Source organism: Drosophila bipectinata, chromosome 2R, assembly GCF_030179905.1.
Source record: "Drosophila bipectinata strain 14024-0381.07 chromosome 2R, DbipHiC1v2, whole genome shotgun sequence".
Lineage (NCBI taxonomy): Eukaryota > Metazoa > Arthropoda > Insecta > Diptera > Drosophilidae > Drosophila > Drosophila bipectinata.
Window position 1 is genome coordinate 6,877,836 of NC_091737.1, and position 16,019 is coordinate 6,893,854.

General features: G+C 42.8%; 3 protein-coding genes across 3 annotated transcripts in view; 1 reads left to right on the forward strand and 2 right to left on the reverse strand.

Moving 5' to 3' along the window:
• Epac (Exchange protein directly activated by cAMP) overlaps positions 1–2,879 on the reverse strand; it is a 41,310-nt gene extending 38,431 nt beyond the window's left edge. The window contains exons 1-2 of the mRNA XM_017251318.3: positions 2,555–2,879; positions 818–1,324 (exon numbers count right to left, since the gene is read on the reverse strand). Of these exons, the coding sequence (XP_017106807.2) occupies positions 818–852 (35 nt within the window). The 5' untranslated portion in view covers positions 853–1,324; positions 2,555–2,879. The remainder of the gene's footprint in view (positions 1–817; positions 1,325–2,554) is intronic.
• An 11,027-nt stretch (positions 2,880–13,906) lies between these two features.
• On the forward strand, positions 13,907–15,425 carry SdhB (Succinate dehydrogenase, subunit B (iron-sulfur)). Its single transcript, XM_017251385.3, has 3 exons — positions 13,907–14,099; positions 14,359–14,795; positions 14,855–15,425. The coding sequence occupies exons 1-3, from the start codon at positions 14,037–14,039 to the stop codon at positions 15,246–15,248; spliced, it is 894 nt and encodes a 297-aa protein (XP_017106874.1). The 5' UTR covers positions 13,907–14,036; the 3' UTR covers positions 15,249–15,425.
• LOC108132116 (anaphase-promoting complex subunit 15A) lies at positions 15,328–16,008 on the reverse strand. Its single transcript, XM_017251387.3, has 3 exons — positions 15,792–16,008; positions 15,647–15,734; positions 15,328–15,588 (listed from the first exon to the last, which is right to left on the reverse strand). The coding sequence occupies exons 1-3, from the start codon at positions 15,918–15,920 to the stop codon at positions 15,449–15,451; spliced, it is 357 nt and encodes a 118-aa protein (XP_017106876.1). The 5' UTR covers positions 15,921–16,008; the 3' UTR covers positions 15,328–15,448.
• Between the last annotated feature and the right edge of the window lie 11 nt (positions 16,009–16,019).

Genomic DNA, 16,019 nt, shown 5'->3' on the forward strand with positions numbered 1-16,019 from the left:
CTTAAAAATTCGTAAACTTTCGAAAGACAAACATGCGGACACATGGACATCCCCGAAAAGTTGAATATTTACGGAAGCTCTTAGATCAGGACGATTATGAAATGGAATATGTAAAATGGACATGAAAACTTTGAAATTTATGTCCTGTTGAGCAAAACCTCAAAGAATTCCCAACGTCCTTGGTCCTTCCATCAAAAGTTGAGGTCCTTGTTAAGCCTAATGGTCTAATTGCATTGCCAATGGCGGTTCACTGACTCAAATTGAATTGATATTGCGATTTAATAAAGCGAATAATTCGCGGCAAGCTGTGTCCACAACAAGGCTTGCCTTTTGCCAGGACGGGGCCGGGAGTGGGCCGCCAGGACGATGGCAGGATGATGGAGGCGAGCGCAGATGTTGCCTCTTGACAAATGAATGTTGAGCATGACGGGAACATTTTAAAATGTTTCGCTGTTCGGTTGTTCTTGCTCTGTTTGTACTCCTCGAGCTTTTCATCCGACGTGCATCCACGTCGATGTGTGTGAGCGTGTGTTCGTGTGTGTTTCCAGGACAAACAAGGGACAGGACTCTGTGGGGAAGGGCGTGTGCACTCGACGGGAAAATGTGTCTGAAAATTTAAAGAATCGTGAAAAATTCAAGGCAGCCTGCAATTAAATTGCGAAAAAGTTTGTCCCAAAGTTCAAGTTAAGAACATTTCAAGTTAAATTAGGAAACATTTTTCCCAAAACTCGGCGCCTAATTATATTGTAATTGCAGACTAATTATGATTTCCAACAAATATTCTAATGGTCGTACAGGATAATTAATATTTACTCACCGTTTGTCCATCGCGGTTATCCATTCCATCGCCATGTTGATGGATTTCGTTAAAGTTAACTTTTCTCTCAAACTTTCAGTCGTTTTTAAACAAATTCAAAATCGGAAAGCACTTTTAAGAACCGCAAACCGAAATGTGAAGTCGGGACACAACTTGAACGATTTATGGTTCGGAGGCGGAGGAAGAGTTTAAAGTTCTGGAAATTAATGGCAACTTTCGGGGCCAGAAAAGCGAAATCAAAACACCGGAAAACTGCGCCCACGCACTTTGTTTGTCGCCACCTGGAGTCGCGCTGTAGTCCTCAATTTGCGATTCCCTTTGAAGGTAGCATGCCGCAGATTGGCAGTCGTTTCAGTTGCCACTTTGCCGAGCTTGGCCCCAATCCGCTTTTGGCCGGGCCTCGGAAGGGGTAAGAGACTGTAACTTGTTGATTACGCAAAATTTACCAAATAGATTTTAATTCGAGTTTTCAGTTAGTTGCTTTTGGTTGCTGGAGATCCCGTGCATCTGGAAAGTTAAATTGGGCAAATGTGAAACACAGTTGGCTTAGTGTTGGCCAGGAATTAGTTTAAACTCCCGGCAAAGTGAGTGCCGAGCAGCCCGAGGCGCCTGGGCGGGCCAGCAAATGGAATCTAATATAATTTATATGAAATGCCAACAGCAGATGTAAAAGTTTTCCTCCTCTATACATGTATTTTTTCCAGCTACCAACTAATGTGGACTGTTATTGTCCGTCTTTCCGAAAAGGGGTTTTCAATGCCGCCCCTCCACCGTGCCCAGGCCCTGCGGGTTCCGGGCCGTGTGTGTGTTGCCAACTGCTGACAGCTGCCCAGAGGCCCTGGTGCCCGGTGCCTGGTGCCTGTGCCTGTGTGGGTGCGGTATCTGGGTCCCTTAACAAAGGCAAATGTTATGAGTAAGCTTTGATGCCAGCAAACTGGCCGGGAACTAATCTAACAATAGTTCTCCAGATAACAATAGATTACCCATACGCGCACACACTGCGTATACTTAACGGCCTGTCAATAGGCAAACAGATTTCCCAGAACGGCCAAAGCCAGATCGCACCGTGGTCAGAACCAGGATCTGGCTGTTGTTTACCCGCCCGCTGCATTATCTATATCTATATCTGTTGCGCACTTCACTTCTGCGTCAATGGGAAAAACATAATTTATACTTCGCGACCACGAATGCGCGCAATGCCACTGCATTGTCACGAAAAGTGGAACTGCAGGGCGGACAATTACAGCTGTCGGCTTGATGGGACCTCAGCCTGAAGAGTCCCCAGCTCTGGCTCATGAATAATTAAGCCAGCCAGGCAGCCTGCCCGTTGAGTATACGCCACCTTGGCCAGCCCAGCCAGGCTGCCTGACGTCTCTCCCCCATCGAGATAAGTCGAATATTGTCGATATCGGTGATGTCGATGCCTGCGTGGGCAGGACTCGATAAGAGCGCGCTATCGACGGTGTTCCGTAAATGGTGTTCCCAGTTTCTGTCACCGACTATCGGGCCACAAAATGCAATTAGTGTCGGGCGGGGGGTCGCCGAAGCTTAGAAATCGTTCAGGAAACAGCTGCTTTCAGGTAATATCCGACTTAGTTTTTAATTAAACCGCAAGCCGAAGGCGCAACTTTCAAATGCAATTGATGTAATTCCCGTTTCCGCTGCACCCGGGCTGCCCCACCAAGGAGTCCTCCAAGCCAAACCGACATTGTTGGGGGATTAAATCGTTCAACTTACAGAATCTTCAGAGGAAGACGAAAACTAGAAAACTAAATCAGATCTCTTGAGATTAAGAAATCTCGAATCTATTTGCCACCAAACTTGAAAACAAAAGTCAGTATTTATTTTTTACGATTTACACTCGAAATTTTAAAATATCGATCACTTTTAGGTCACTTTCGGATCAATTCCAATCTTAGAACCGGCTATGGGAATCGGTTACTTTGAAAAATGTCCTAACCACTTTGTAGATACAGTTTTTGAGAAGGCATTTCAGTTCTGAACTTCCTCTGAGGCTCCCAGCTCGCACGTCCGATTCACATCTTAGTCGCGTCGCAACTGTTTGGCCGAGTGCCGAATGCCAACTTCCGAGTGGCGAGCTCCTAAGGTCCGCACTGCGCTCTTCACCACACTTCTGTCCTGCGCCTAACAGGTGAGTTTCCGTGCGGGTGGGTGGCCGTCGAGGGTGCAGGTGGCTGGTGAGGTGGTATGGTGGGTTCCCAGCCCCCAGTCGGTTCGGTTCGGTTCTGTTTTGTTGTTTGTCCCCAATTCGGGGGCGGTCTGTTGAAATTACTCATCGCCGCTGACTGCAGTGTTGACGGCTGCGGTGCGGTATTTTTGGCCTTGTTGTTTTTCCCGCCCCTCCGCTCCCCAAAAGCCCCACACTCCACCCCCAATTCTTATATTTTGGCGCGTTTTTAGCAACAAGTTTGGCAAGTCCTTCCAACAGTGGGTGGAATACTGTCAGGAGTGAATGGAAAATCCTTATGACTCATATTTTCTGACTTTCAAGAGGATTTCAAGATACCTAGATGTGATAACTGGGTTAAATAAAAGGATTATAAATTATAATGCATTAATTTAAGAGCAATTTTTGATATTTTAATGTAATGCTCCTTGAATTAGCTCTATCATAGCTCTCAAATATATATAATTCAAATACTACACATCTAAGCCTTATTTCATACTAAATTTAAAAAAAAAAATTTTTTTTTTTCATTTTTTTAAAAATTTAGTATGTTATGTTAGTTATGTTATGTACAAAAGTAAATATATGTAGAATGAATGATAAGGAAAACATTCTAAATGTATATACATATACTTACATATCTGCTTTATTATTTTAATACTATTCTATTCCAGAAAGACAGGGAAAAAGACTACAAAATCATTTATTATTTTTAAGATTTTGATAAAAATTTAACTGAAATAATGAACATGCACTATCATCAAAATCTTAATCCGAATAAACAATATTTAACTGAAAATTCCTACTTTTATTTCCAATTTACAAGGACACCTTCAGACATAGAAGCTATAGCTAGTTCGAGTATTTTTAAATTAGGAGAAAATATAAGCAAATAAACAAAAAATAATTATGCAGAGCTTAATCTAAATATAAAATGGAAGTCATGCCAAGGTTTCAAAGTTACATTACGATGTATAAAGGAAAGCCCACAGGTATATGATACTTGTAAACGCTAATGTCCTATTTATTATTATTCTGTTTTAAAAAGTTAGTTATAATTAAAATAAATACTAACACTATTGGTAAATCAATGGCAGCGAAGGCCTTCAGCTTAGTATTTACATTTTCTTATTTTTAATATTATTTTTAATATTATATTAGAGAAGTTGATATGTATTGGTTTTTTTAAGAAAGTCAATCATTTTTATTATTTTACTATTTATTTTTGTAAAATTATGAAGAATTACGCGCCAAATAGCATATATAATAAATACATTTACAAACTAAAACAAATCCTGATTATCTAGATGGCGTTATCTAAATTTAATGCCTTAGTTATGAAAGGAAAGCCATCAAAACAGAACATGTGGCTGCAACATTTGTTGCCTGCTGGGGCTCCTCTCTGGCGTTCCCTTCGAAACAAACTGTTGAGCGTTATTTTGGTGAGTCGTCGCAGTGGGCGGAGACTTCAACAGGCAACTGTCGGCGGTCGTCCTCTGCTCCGACCGCCACACACTTGCCCGGAATTGCACATAAAGTGAAATCGCAATGCGAAACAATCAACTTGTCAATTAAATAATGCACGCGGCGCAAGCCACGTGTCGGACAGGACACTGCACGGACATCGCGGACATGGGGGACAATCGGACTGGACTGGACGGCTGGCTGTCACCAGCAGCAAATGAATCAACCGATTCACTCGTGTGGGAAACTGAAAAGGTGCGAAAATGCTATGGGTTTCCTTTGTTTTCCTCCTGTTTTTCGCACTTTTCCTCGGGCTAACCGTTTCATGGCGTTGTTGTGGTCGCTGGCACAATATTTACGGCACTCTCGAGTGCCTTTATTTCCGCATGAATCATTCCCAGATCCAGACCAGAACGCGTATAAATTCCTTGCTGTTCCTGGTTGCCTTTCTTTTTCCGTTTTTCGTTTTCCCGGGACGTAGTCGGGGGGGTGCTGTTCGTGTAGCATTTTTTATGAGCTCTCCCCATGTCGTCGGGGCGGCCATCATAGGCATTTTTTCGGGCTGGCCGCCTGGCAATGAAATTCCGGGCATTTTACGGCGGCTTTGCCTGTTGAATTTGTCATCACACGCTGAGCCGGCCCGTCAGGACTCCATATTCCGTCAGCCGTAATTATGATAAATGCGTTCTTAATAAACCCAGCTGGTGTTAAAGACCGGGGCTCTGGTGCGGGCCTAATGCATTTTCCTTCCTCTAAGAGAGCAGTGTTCTAATGGCATTTCCCGTACCCGACTTGGCCATTAGGACCCACATGCTGTTGCACGTTGATCGACCCGACAAGGATGTTTTCAAAGTCACTGTCCGGGCCGTCTGTCCACCTGCCAGTCACTGGAGCTCTGATACGTGTTTATGTCCTGATTGCACTTGCTTCTGATGTCATTGGTGTGTGACGAGGCACCTGGTCCTGTACCTGCATTAACGGTTATTCAATCAACGTTTAACGTAAATTGCCTATTAAAGCTGCCCCTTTCGCACAAAATTGCGAGTGTTTGTGTGTGTAATATACTCGTGTAATTTGATTAGCTGATAAACGAGGTAACCAACACACGTGCCCGCCACTAACTTGGCTTATGGCGCGACCACATTCATGTAGTGACTAGATAATGAAGCACCCACCCGACCTTCAATACCTCGTTCTCCCGTACATTGCCGCTTGGCTAGTATTATGTAGCACACTTTAGGGGGCTTGGGTGGACTTGGCAGGGCTTTGGCCCCCAAAATGGGTGTCTAGGGATCTGTGTCCAATACATGTTCACAACTTGCTGGACAGGCAATTAAATTTGCTCAAGCTAAAAGGACCTCCATAACCAGTTTAAAATGGACAGTCCGGTAAAGTGAAGGAGTTGATGTGCTTTTATAAAGAGTTTATTAATCGATTAGAAAAGTAATAAAAAAAAATACATGGTATGTTCTTCTTCCTGTATCGGAGTCCATCTTGACTGGATTGATGGTGAGTCCTGGAATCAATCGTGACTTTTAGAATGCAACTATCGATAATTGTAAGAGCTGTCAGAAATGTAGACTCTGGGCTGCCAAACTTATTTCATTTATTATTATATTTATTTGTTGAATTTTATTGAAATATAATGACTAATGACTAAATGACTTTAATAAATGAAATAATGAATATGAATATACAACTTTTCCCACACAAACATACCGGATTAAAACGGCGAGTTTGCAATTCATTTTCATTATAATACCAACCATAATCCGAGCTTATGTGTGGGTTTCCAGCTCCCAAACGCTTCCCAGCCAAACGTAATTTCCCAGCTATTACCAACCAAATCCCAGTCGATATCCGCTATCTGGCAAATCCTGCAAATCAAAAGTTAATAGACGCAATGAAGTCTCTGTCATTTGCATTCAACCAAAAACTTGATTATCCGCGCGATTTACGAAGCGCAATTGTGGGCGGACACAGGAGGCGGCGGGCAAGGACCATCGGGGCGCTACAGGATGTGCGGGCGCGGAATGGGGCAAACTGTGTGCTTAATGAGCTCAGTGAAATGTGTGCTTAAAATTAACTTTTAGCGAGCTACACAAACTGTCGGGCAGACTGCGTCTGTCGTAGCTGCAAATTGTCCCTGAAGTCCTGATGTCCTCAGTCGTCAGTCCGCAGTCGCTCCTGGCAGCTGTTGCTCAGCCAGACATGGCTCATAATTACGCATACAATTTGGCAAGCAGCTTAAGCCAGTCGAGTCGCAGAAGGGTTTCTCCACTGCCCGGGACTGCTTTAATAATTAAGGCTCTTGAAAATCAAGGCATCGTGTCGAGCTGCAAAGGTCCCAGGACAAGTGGGGATACAGGGCCAGGACCTGTCCTGTCAACAGTGCTGACAAACATTATTTCAACCGAAAAGGACAAGCTTCACAAATATAAATATGAGATTCTAGAGATACAATAGATTAGCCAGAGCAAATGTTGTTAAAGAAGATAAGATTGTTGGGTGTATCTAAAATTCAACTTACTACTTAAAATTTTAATAGTTAATACTAAGAATAAGCACCTCATTTCTAGTACTTTTCGTTTAATATTAAATGCAATGTTAATTGAATTCATTTTTCTTTTACTCCTTTAGCTAATATTAAAAATAAGCTACTTTTTATAGTGCGTTTGTAGTTTAATATTAAATATAACTTTAATTGTATAAACTGCTCTGATTTTTTTAAAAGAAAAGATTGTATAAACTGATCTGATTTTTTTTAAAAGGAAGGATCCACCAGTTATCTCTCTTTAAAAGAACCAATATTCTGCACCATATATTTAATATTATGAATAAGCTATTCTATTTTAGTACATTTCTTTTAATATTATAATAACACAACTTAAATTTTATATGTTCCTCTCATATATTTTAGATGGAAAAGCAAACTGTTATCCCTCTTAAAAAGTACACAACTATCTGTATCCTTTACTAGTATATCCGAGAACTGAGAAATGTTGGCATTTGCATTGAAACGTCCAGAGACTGCAGTATTGCCACTCGCAAAGAGAAAGTCCTGGGACACTAAAAAACTAATTTCTCGCTTTGTTGAGCATAATTTTATGCAATTGTTTTGAGATTGAATTTCGAAATGAAAACCGGCTGGAAGGCTGGATGGCCGGCTATCAGGAGGAGGACCCGCATTATGAGTGCCACTTTGAAAGCGAATTAGCATTTTGGCCCCCATTTTGCTGCTGCCTGGAAGGCGGAAGAACTGGAGGTCATCAAAGTCTGGGCAGAGTCCAATTAATCGATTGCAGTGCGCTTTTATGGGCATCTGGATGCAATTAAAATGCGTCCTATCCGCCACCAGACGACGTCACATGGCGATTGCTCGACGGTCAATTTCGACTTTAATCGCTCTATAATTGGATTAATTAATGTTCGGGCTTCTGGCTGCCGAGCATTAATGCCTTTATTTGGCCCCACCCCAGCTCACCCTTTTTCCGGCCACCTGCCTTTGTCCATTCCTAAATAGGTTTTGGATGCCACCTTGAGGTGGCAGGTTCAATGGCGTTCGTTCCGTAGGAGCTTAATGGGTTCTTCGACTGCTCTGCCAATAGAATCGAATCGCACGGATCGGGTGCATTGAACGGGGAGCACCATCTGCTCTATCTGTCTACTACTGGTTACTGGTTGCTGGCTACTGGCATTGGGCAGAGCACAAAAAACGGAATTGGAAAACCGAAACCAATTTACATTTTGTTTACCTTTTTGCTGCACACCTTTGTGGCTACACTGGCAAAAAGATTTCCATACTTTCCGAGTAGTCCAAATAGTGCGAATAAGTTAAAGCTCTTTATTCCGAAAATATTCCAGACCAAGCGCCATATTAATAATGTATGTTTATAAGACGATATTTTTTCATACCTATACGATGCCCGGATTAGGATTAGGATGATTTTAGCATTTTTTTCGACTTTCTTGAATCTTTTTTAGAATATTTATTGGATGTCACGTTTAAATAACTTTGAGTCCTTATGCCTATTATTTGTTATAATCTTCTTTATTTATATATTTTGAAATATTTATTAGTTCAGAGGACTCCTTCGGGAAAAGCTTGATCAAACTTCATCACGGAACTTACTGAAAACTCATCTCTTATTTTTAAACAAAACAAATGTTTCCAAATGTAATAAACTGAAATAATCGGGGAATTCCTCTAATCAGGGAATAACGTGCCGATAGTATGGATTAAAAGACCACTAACATGTTTTTTAAGAGAAAAAATTTTAAAATAAGTCATTAAAATTCTTAACATAATGATATATTGCTTCGTATGACTTTCTATCGGATAAAAAAAGTCAAACTCACACAAAGTCTTACTTGAAAGTTTTCAGGTTGAAAGTCTATAAAAATTTGGAAAGAGTGGGACTAGTATATTTTTGATGTGTACCTCGCCTTCGGTCTCAGCCACTTTATTCTGGCTTTGACTGGCTGGAATTAATCGCTTAACTCCACATAGCAGAGGTAGTGGAAATGGGAAATGAGATAGGAAAAACTGAAACGTTGAGACTGAGTGTGTAAGTTTTAATTTTATTTTCTCACTTCATTTGGAGGGTTCTGCTTTCGCTTTCGTTCTAGGTCTCGCTTTTGCTTTCACTTTTGTTGTAAAAAGGCGAGTAAAACACTTTACATAGATTTGCATAAGCGCCTGGCAACTTGGGCAACCTGTCCGGGCGAGTTAATAAACTGGCAGCGCACTCCTTGCCGTCCTTGCCTAGGCAGGCGCCTTTAAAGGGAGGCGTCGCAGCCGACAGCCGGAGACGCCATTAAAGCCTTCTTGGGGAAACTTGAACGTGGGCCGGCGCTCGTCCTGGGGTGCTCAGGTTTTATGGCTGTGGAATCTGATTGCGGATGGCACCCAGGTGTGACGCGATGCCTGTCAGGCGGCTGATTATTTGTAGCTTATTGCGCTAATGCGACGCTTATCGCATGAAAATCGCATTAACATCGTTTAAGGAGAGGACCACGCGTCCTTGGGCCTACGCTCACAGCCCACAACCCACATCCTTCGCCCGCAGCCCATTCCAAGTCTGTTTGATTAGCCCGGACCTTGGAGGACAAACAAATAATGTGCAAATATCGCAGTTGGCCTGCCCAATGTTTGCTTATTTAATCAAGGCATCCCGGCTGCCGTTAAATGTACAAATATTGGCCCAGAACAGGAGTCGGTTGTCCGACCAAGGCCAAGTGGCCACGCGTCCGGGTCCGGGTCCACTGGCAACTTCACTAGCGTCTTTATAAGTGCTTTCTCCGCAGCCATGCAAATCATTGTGAATTATTCACGCCCTGCCTGGGCAGCTCATCAAGGACGAGCTGGCAGCAACCTATTAGCTAGAGAGCACACATCCTCGGGCCTACTGCCAGCACATTTGGGCTGGTAGCTTTGGCCTTGGCATTAAAGTTTCGGACCATTTGGTTTTGTGGACTGTCAACGGCTTCATTTATGCCTCCCGTGCCGAGTGCCCCAAAACTACAACAACCAAGACGACGAAGAAACCGGAGCAGGAGCAATAAAGGAGCCCGTGCTACGTGCCGCCATCCAGAATATCGCCAAGATGTGCGTGCCTCAAGGACCTTCTGAAAAGAAAACAAGAAGGAAAGCTGGAGGAAGCGATAGTCCTTTGATACCCACTAAGTGCTTGATTGTGTGGATTTTAGCATATTAAGCTTTATTGTTTTTGATATATTTAATAATTTAATATTATATCATGAAACCAAACACTCTATTAATATTCGTTAAGTTTTGACAACTTAAGCTTGATATACATTATCTATGACTATATTTTGATTAGAAAGTTCTTCTTCTAAATATATAATTTGAATCAGAATAAGGTACTTGTATTAAACTAAATAAAAAAGCTTTAATTAGGGCTCTTCTTAAAAAGACTTTAATTAGCTTAAATGATTAGCGTTAAGTTCATGTAGAGTTGCAAAGTGAAGATGTAGAAACTTGCAGAAATGTTTTACCCAAGATGTAGTCCTTAAAAGTTTGTAGAGTGAATTCCCGGGCGTGTATTCTCACCAGAAACACGATATACCCTGCAAAACTCTCGAAAAAAACTACAACAATGGGCGCCTCTCGAACTGTCGCGTTTGATGCGCTTTTGATAACTTGTTTGAGTTTGGTCTGAGCCGGCTGACATCTTTGTAGCTGCCAGCGGAGGACATGCCGCGTGACTTGACGCCCGATCCGGCTGCTATCAGGTTGATAAATAGTTGTGCTGGCATCCCAAGCATCTCGGGGCCCTTGGTGAGCAGCCTCCTTGAGTTACGAGAGCCCTTGAGAGGATTTAAATTAAAAAGCGTCTGCCAACCGATTTTTTTACCTTTCGAGATGCAAGTCGGACCGCGTTGGACTGCCAAAGGCGACCCAGCGCTGTGTTTCCTCACTTTTATTTCGCATGCAGCTGTTGCAGTTCCCAAGGTTCGCCTTTTTGTGTTTACACTTTATTCAATTTTGCAGAAACTGCAACTTTAAAATGTGGTGAGCTTTACAACTAATAGAGCGGAAACAGCAATATTGTTTGAAGGCGGAAATTCTTGATGAAGGTTGTTCTGATTAAATTTGAATAGTTTTTCTCAAAAATTTAAGCACTTGAAAGGCTTTTCCCTTAAAGCCATCATCATTCCAGTAATTCCTAATAATCCAAAATATGTAATACATCAAAGAAGTGGTGCTATCATACAGGGCGTATGCGTAATATTCCCGACAATCAGGGTCTATTTTCATTGGTTTTCGGGTGGAGTTTAAATGGCACATTCGGTGTCAAGTGTGTAACGAGCACCCATCGATGTTTACGGCGAGGATTTGTCCATAAATAATTCATCGAATAATGTAACAAAAGTGCGTCAAGAGCCCGCGCCCACTGCCTCCCACCCGCCACCGCCTGGCAGTATTGAATTACATGAGGGGACGCGTCTGTCGCACTCCGATAGAATGGGAGTCTACTTTTTATGGCACCCCGGGGAAATGACGTACTATGAATGCCAGTTTAATACACAAAACTTTGACAATATTGCCGCACAGTTAACACGGACACTACGACGGATACACATGCACTCCCACACGCGCCCTGGTCCGCACCAATACATCGGAGCCGGGCAACAGACATGTAACCAGACAAATGTGCGAATAAATTGCTATTTTTGTGCCGCTTGCGTCTATTGTTAGCACGGAGTACAGGCCATGGTTGTACACCCCAGTACACCCACATGCCCGCGGACGAATGGCAAATAAATGGCTGTTATATCAGCAAATCGATCATTTTTCCGCACTAAAGCTGAAATCATTGACTGGCTTCACTTAGGCCATCATTAAGATTTCAGCCAAATGGATGCGGTGTGTATCCGCGGAGGTCCTGCGTCACACAAGACTGGCCCTGGCGAACATTTATCAAGTGGCTGTCCAAGGACTGACAGGTCCTCGCCGGCCTATTTGCCAGCCGTGGCCCCCAGAAGTAGGCAACAGTTTGTGGGAAGAGCTTTTGGCCATGCCTGATTAATTACCCGGCGCCTGCCGTCATTTGCATGCATTAGCAGCCTGTAAATTGAAATCAAAACAGTCCACTGTCGAGGAGATAAATCCAAAGTCCTCTGTAACGAGCTAACTTCCCCCTTGTTCCTTGAAGGCCGTTTACTCAAACAAAGCCCATCAACCGCCACCTCCTCAACTGGTTTTATTTAAGTTTCGCGCTTTGTTTTTATTTGCCTTTAATAGGCGGACGATGGAAGTCCTCGTCTGCCACCAACCCGCCTCATGGTGGCAACTTCGGGGGCCGCCTGTGTTTGCTTTCACATTGAAAAAGTTTTTTCCGACGCTTTCTTCGGAGGCAGCGGCTCATAAACCAAGGGGCCGGGCCCAGATTCTCAGGAATCCTGAGCCTGAGGATTCCTTCCACCCAGGTGCAAATCAGGGGAGTGGCACGAAGCCAGTCCGCAAAAGTTTCCCAACAAAAGGTCACTGAACAATTGACAAAGTCGTCTTACCGTTGCCACTGTCTCGGGGTTCGGCAAACGCCATTTAAAAAAGTTTTACATAATAGTTGGCCCAGGCACTTGCCTACCTTTAAGTGCCCGTAAAGGTAGGGATTCCACCGATGCCAAAACAATGACGCCTTGCGCCATCCTAACCCAGGAAAAATCTGAAAGAAAAGGCAACCAGGTGGGCGTTTCAAGCCCAAATTCAATCGATGTACGCTCAATTAAAAGTTTCAATGTGGAACTCCTATTATCATACTGGGAGCGGCAGGAGCAGGAGTCTCAGACTGGCAGGTTCTAAATTTCTATAATTTTATATTAGTAAAGTAACGAATTTAGAAAAGCACTGTCTAGTATTATCATTTTTATGCTTTTTAGTAAATAGGGGAAATTTTATACTTCATAGAATATAAATAGTTAACATAAATAATCATAATCATTAAATCCGTTTCAAAGAATTTATATTTTAACAATTTTTAACACAACTTCTAAGTTACATATGAAGTTGATCAGAAAATGTGTTTAAAAATGACAGTACTATTTCCCTTCAAGTATAAAATGTATTAACTTTTAAGTTAAAGTATTTTTTAAAAATTTAAATTTCGAAAGCGACGCGTCGGTTTCAAATTTGGGATTGGTTTGGAAAATTGACATAATTAAATTAAGTCAAATAAATAAATAAATTATTTAAGTTAATTTAAATTTTTTAGGTTCTGATGAACCAGAGAACCTCCCCTTAACCAGGGGCCCCCCCCCTTCAGCAACCCCTTCAGAAACCTTCAGAAACTAGCCATTAGGAATGTTCCTAAAATATCTCACTTTAACAATTTAAATTATTTAATATTAATAATATTAAATTTAGCACTTTATTAAAAAACATTTTCAAATATATATGTATATTGAATTATTATTGTTATTTATTAATTGTTATTATATTATTAACACATATTGAAAATGTTTCGGACACATCTGAAACACATTGAAAATGTTTAATTATACAATATCTTATACCTTGTATAATAATCTTGGCTATTTCTACTGCGAATTATTCGTCATTTACATACGTGGGCTACAGTCCCCCATGACAAAGTTTCACATATTTGAAACGAAAAATTTGTCTTAAATTTGTCTTAAGGGATAATTAAAGGCCACTAAAAGAATGGACCGCGAGTCACCCCTCTGTGTAATGTTTTTTTTTATTTTGCACTTGCAGCCAGCTAATACGATAAAAAATATGTAATAAAGTCTTTTTTAATCCTTACCAAAAATGAAAATGTTTCTAGGATTAAGCCTTTAAAGTTTTTTGCAAAAACTTTTATCCAAAAATTATATTTTAAATTTTTAAAACATTATTCGTTAAACAATGTGACCAGGCGTCCGTTGGATAAGTGTTTTTATCTTGCCCGATTTTCGGTCACACCGCTTCCACAGTTCGTGCAACCATTGTACGAAAATAAGCAAAACAGGAATTTATTTTCCCAACAAATCGATAATTGCAAACGCAGTGCCGTTTCAATTGCAACAGAAACAGCAACGAAAATGTTGGTCAACGAAGCCAGGCAGATCCTGAGCCGTGTCGGCTCCTTGACGGCACGCCAGCAGGTGAGCGAGTGGCACCACAATCTTGGCCATAATTCTTGGGGGCTGGGCGGGGGCGTGTTTTGTGCGGTCTTTTTCTTTTGGCCAGTGCAGTTATATAAGATTGATAAAAGGAGATCAGGTGGAAGGTTTCTGCTTTAAACATCGCAGAAAATCTATCACAGTAAACTAATTTATCCACGAACGTCGTGGTTATGTAAACGTTTTGCACTTGGCATTGCGTGATCCAACTGACATTACGTTCTCTCTCGTTTCCCCATAGCTGCGGACTATTACCAATGGTACCGCCCAACTGGATCAACAGGCGCAGCCCAAGGAGGCCAAGGAGCCCCAAATCAAGAAGTTCGAGATCTACCGCTGGAACCCGGATAATGCCGGTGAGAAACCCTACATGCAGACCTACGATGTCGATCTGCGCGAGTGCGGCCCAATGGTGCTGGATGCTCTCATCAAGATCAAGAACGAGATGGACCCCACTCTGACCTTCCGTCGCTCTTGCCGTGAAGGCATCTGTGGCTCCTGCGCCATGAACATTGGTGGAACCAACACGCTGGCCTGCATCAGTAAGATAGACACCAACACCTCCAAGTCGCTGAAAGTGTACCCTTTGCCACACATGTACGTGGTTCGTGATCTGGTGCCCGACATGAACAACTTCTATGAGCAGTACCGCAACATCCAGCCCTGGCTTCAACGCAAGTGAGTAGACCTCTTCCAAACTTAGACCCATGTTACTATTATTTTTCCTTCTCTTTCAGAAACGAAGCCACCGAGCAGAAGGGCAAGGCCCAGTACTTGCAATCCGTGGAGGACCGATCCAAGCTAGACGGTCTTTACGAGTGCATCCTTTGCGCTTGCTGCTCCACCTCGTGCCCCTCGTACTGGTGGAACGCCGAGAAATACTTGGGACCTGCCGTCCTCATGCAGGCCTACCGGTGGATCATCGACTCGCGAGACGAGAACTCCGTCGAGAGGTTGAGCAAGCTAAAGGATCCTTTCAGTGTGTACCGTTGTCATACCATTATGAATTGCACGCGCACCTGCCCGAAAGGCCTCAACCCCGGTCGCGCCATCGCCGAGATTAAGAAGCTGCTCTCGGGATTGGCCTCAAAACCAGAGCCCAAGCTGGAGACGGCGGCGCTGCACAAGTAATCTGACCGAACCCCTTTTTTGTTCTTAACCAGTTCGCTTCGCGTTCGCAAAGCTGTATAGACAGGACCTACGACCTCCCTGCTGATTATGTTTTAATTTATTTAAGCTTAAAGTAAACGGCATTGTTATTGCAGTTAGTAAAGGGCGCGGAAATAAAAACGTATTGTGTATCCACTAGATTCAGAGACTTTTGAAGCGGTTCATGGTGCCGTGGGGGAAGTTTCGTCGTTCATCTGAATATCATCTGCAGAGTAAAAGTCCTGTGTGACTGGGATGACGCGGTCGTTTGTTTCGTCGTCCTCCTCGTCGTGACTGTCTGTGTCTTCGCTATCGTCATTTGCTGAAACACCAAGCTAATGAAGTAAAAAGTTTAAAAAAAAAAGGGTCCGAAAACTAACCATCTTCGTCGTCGGTTTCTATGCCCGGTATAGTTAGCATCTTCCCTAGAGGCTGCAGGTCAGTTCCGGCTGTCTTGAGCGATTCGCGCTAAAAAGTCACAAATGGTAACCAACTACAATCGTAATTGCAGGACTAAGAGCTCACCCAGTTGCTGCGCTCGTCCTCGTACCGCCGAGTCTGCGCCTCCTCGCTAACCGATGCCGGAGCCATATCAAGCCAGTAGCGGTTCGCTACGGAAACTTTAAGCGAAGGAAAAAACGGAATCATGGACATGGCGTTGGGAAACAATTGTTCGTTATTTGTTATTGTTTGCAGACGCCTTTTTCGCCGTCGATGGCGAAGAATAACAGCGTTGCCAGATGTTGCACATGT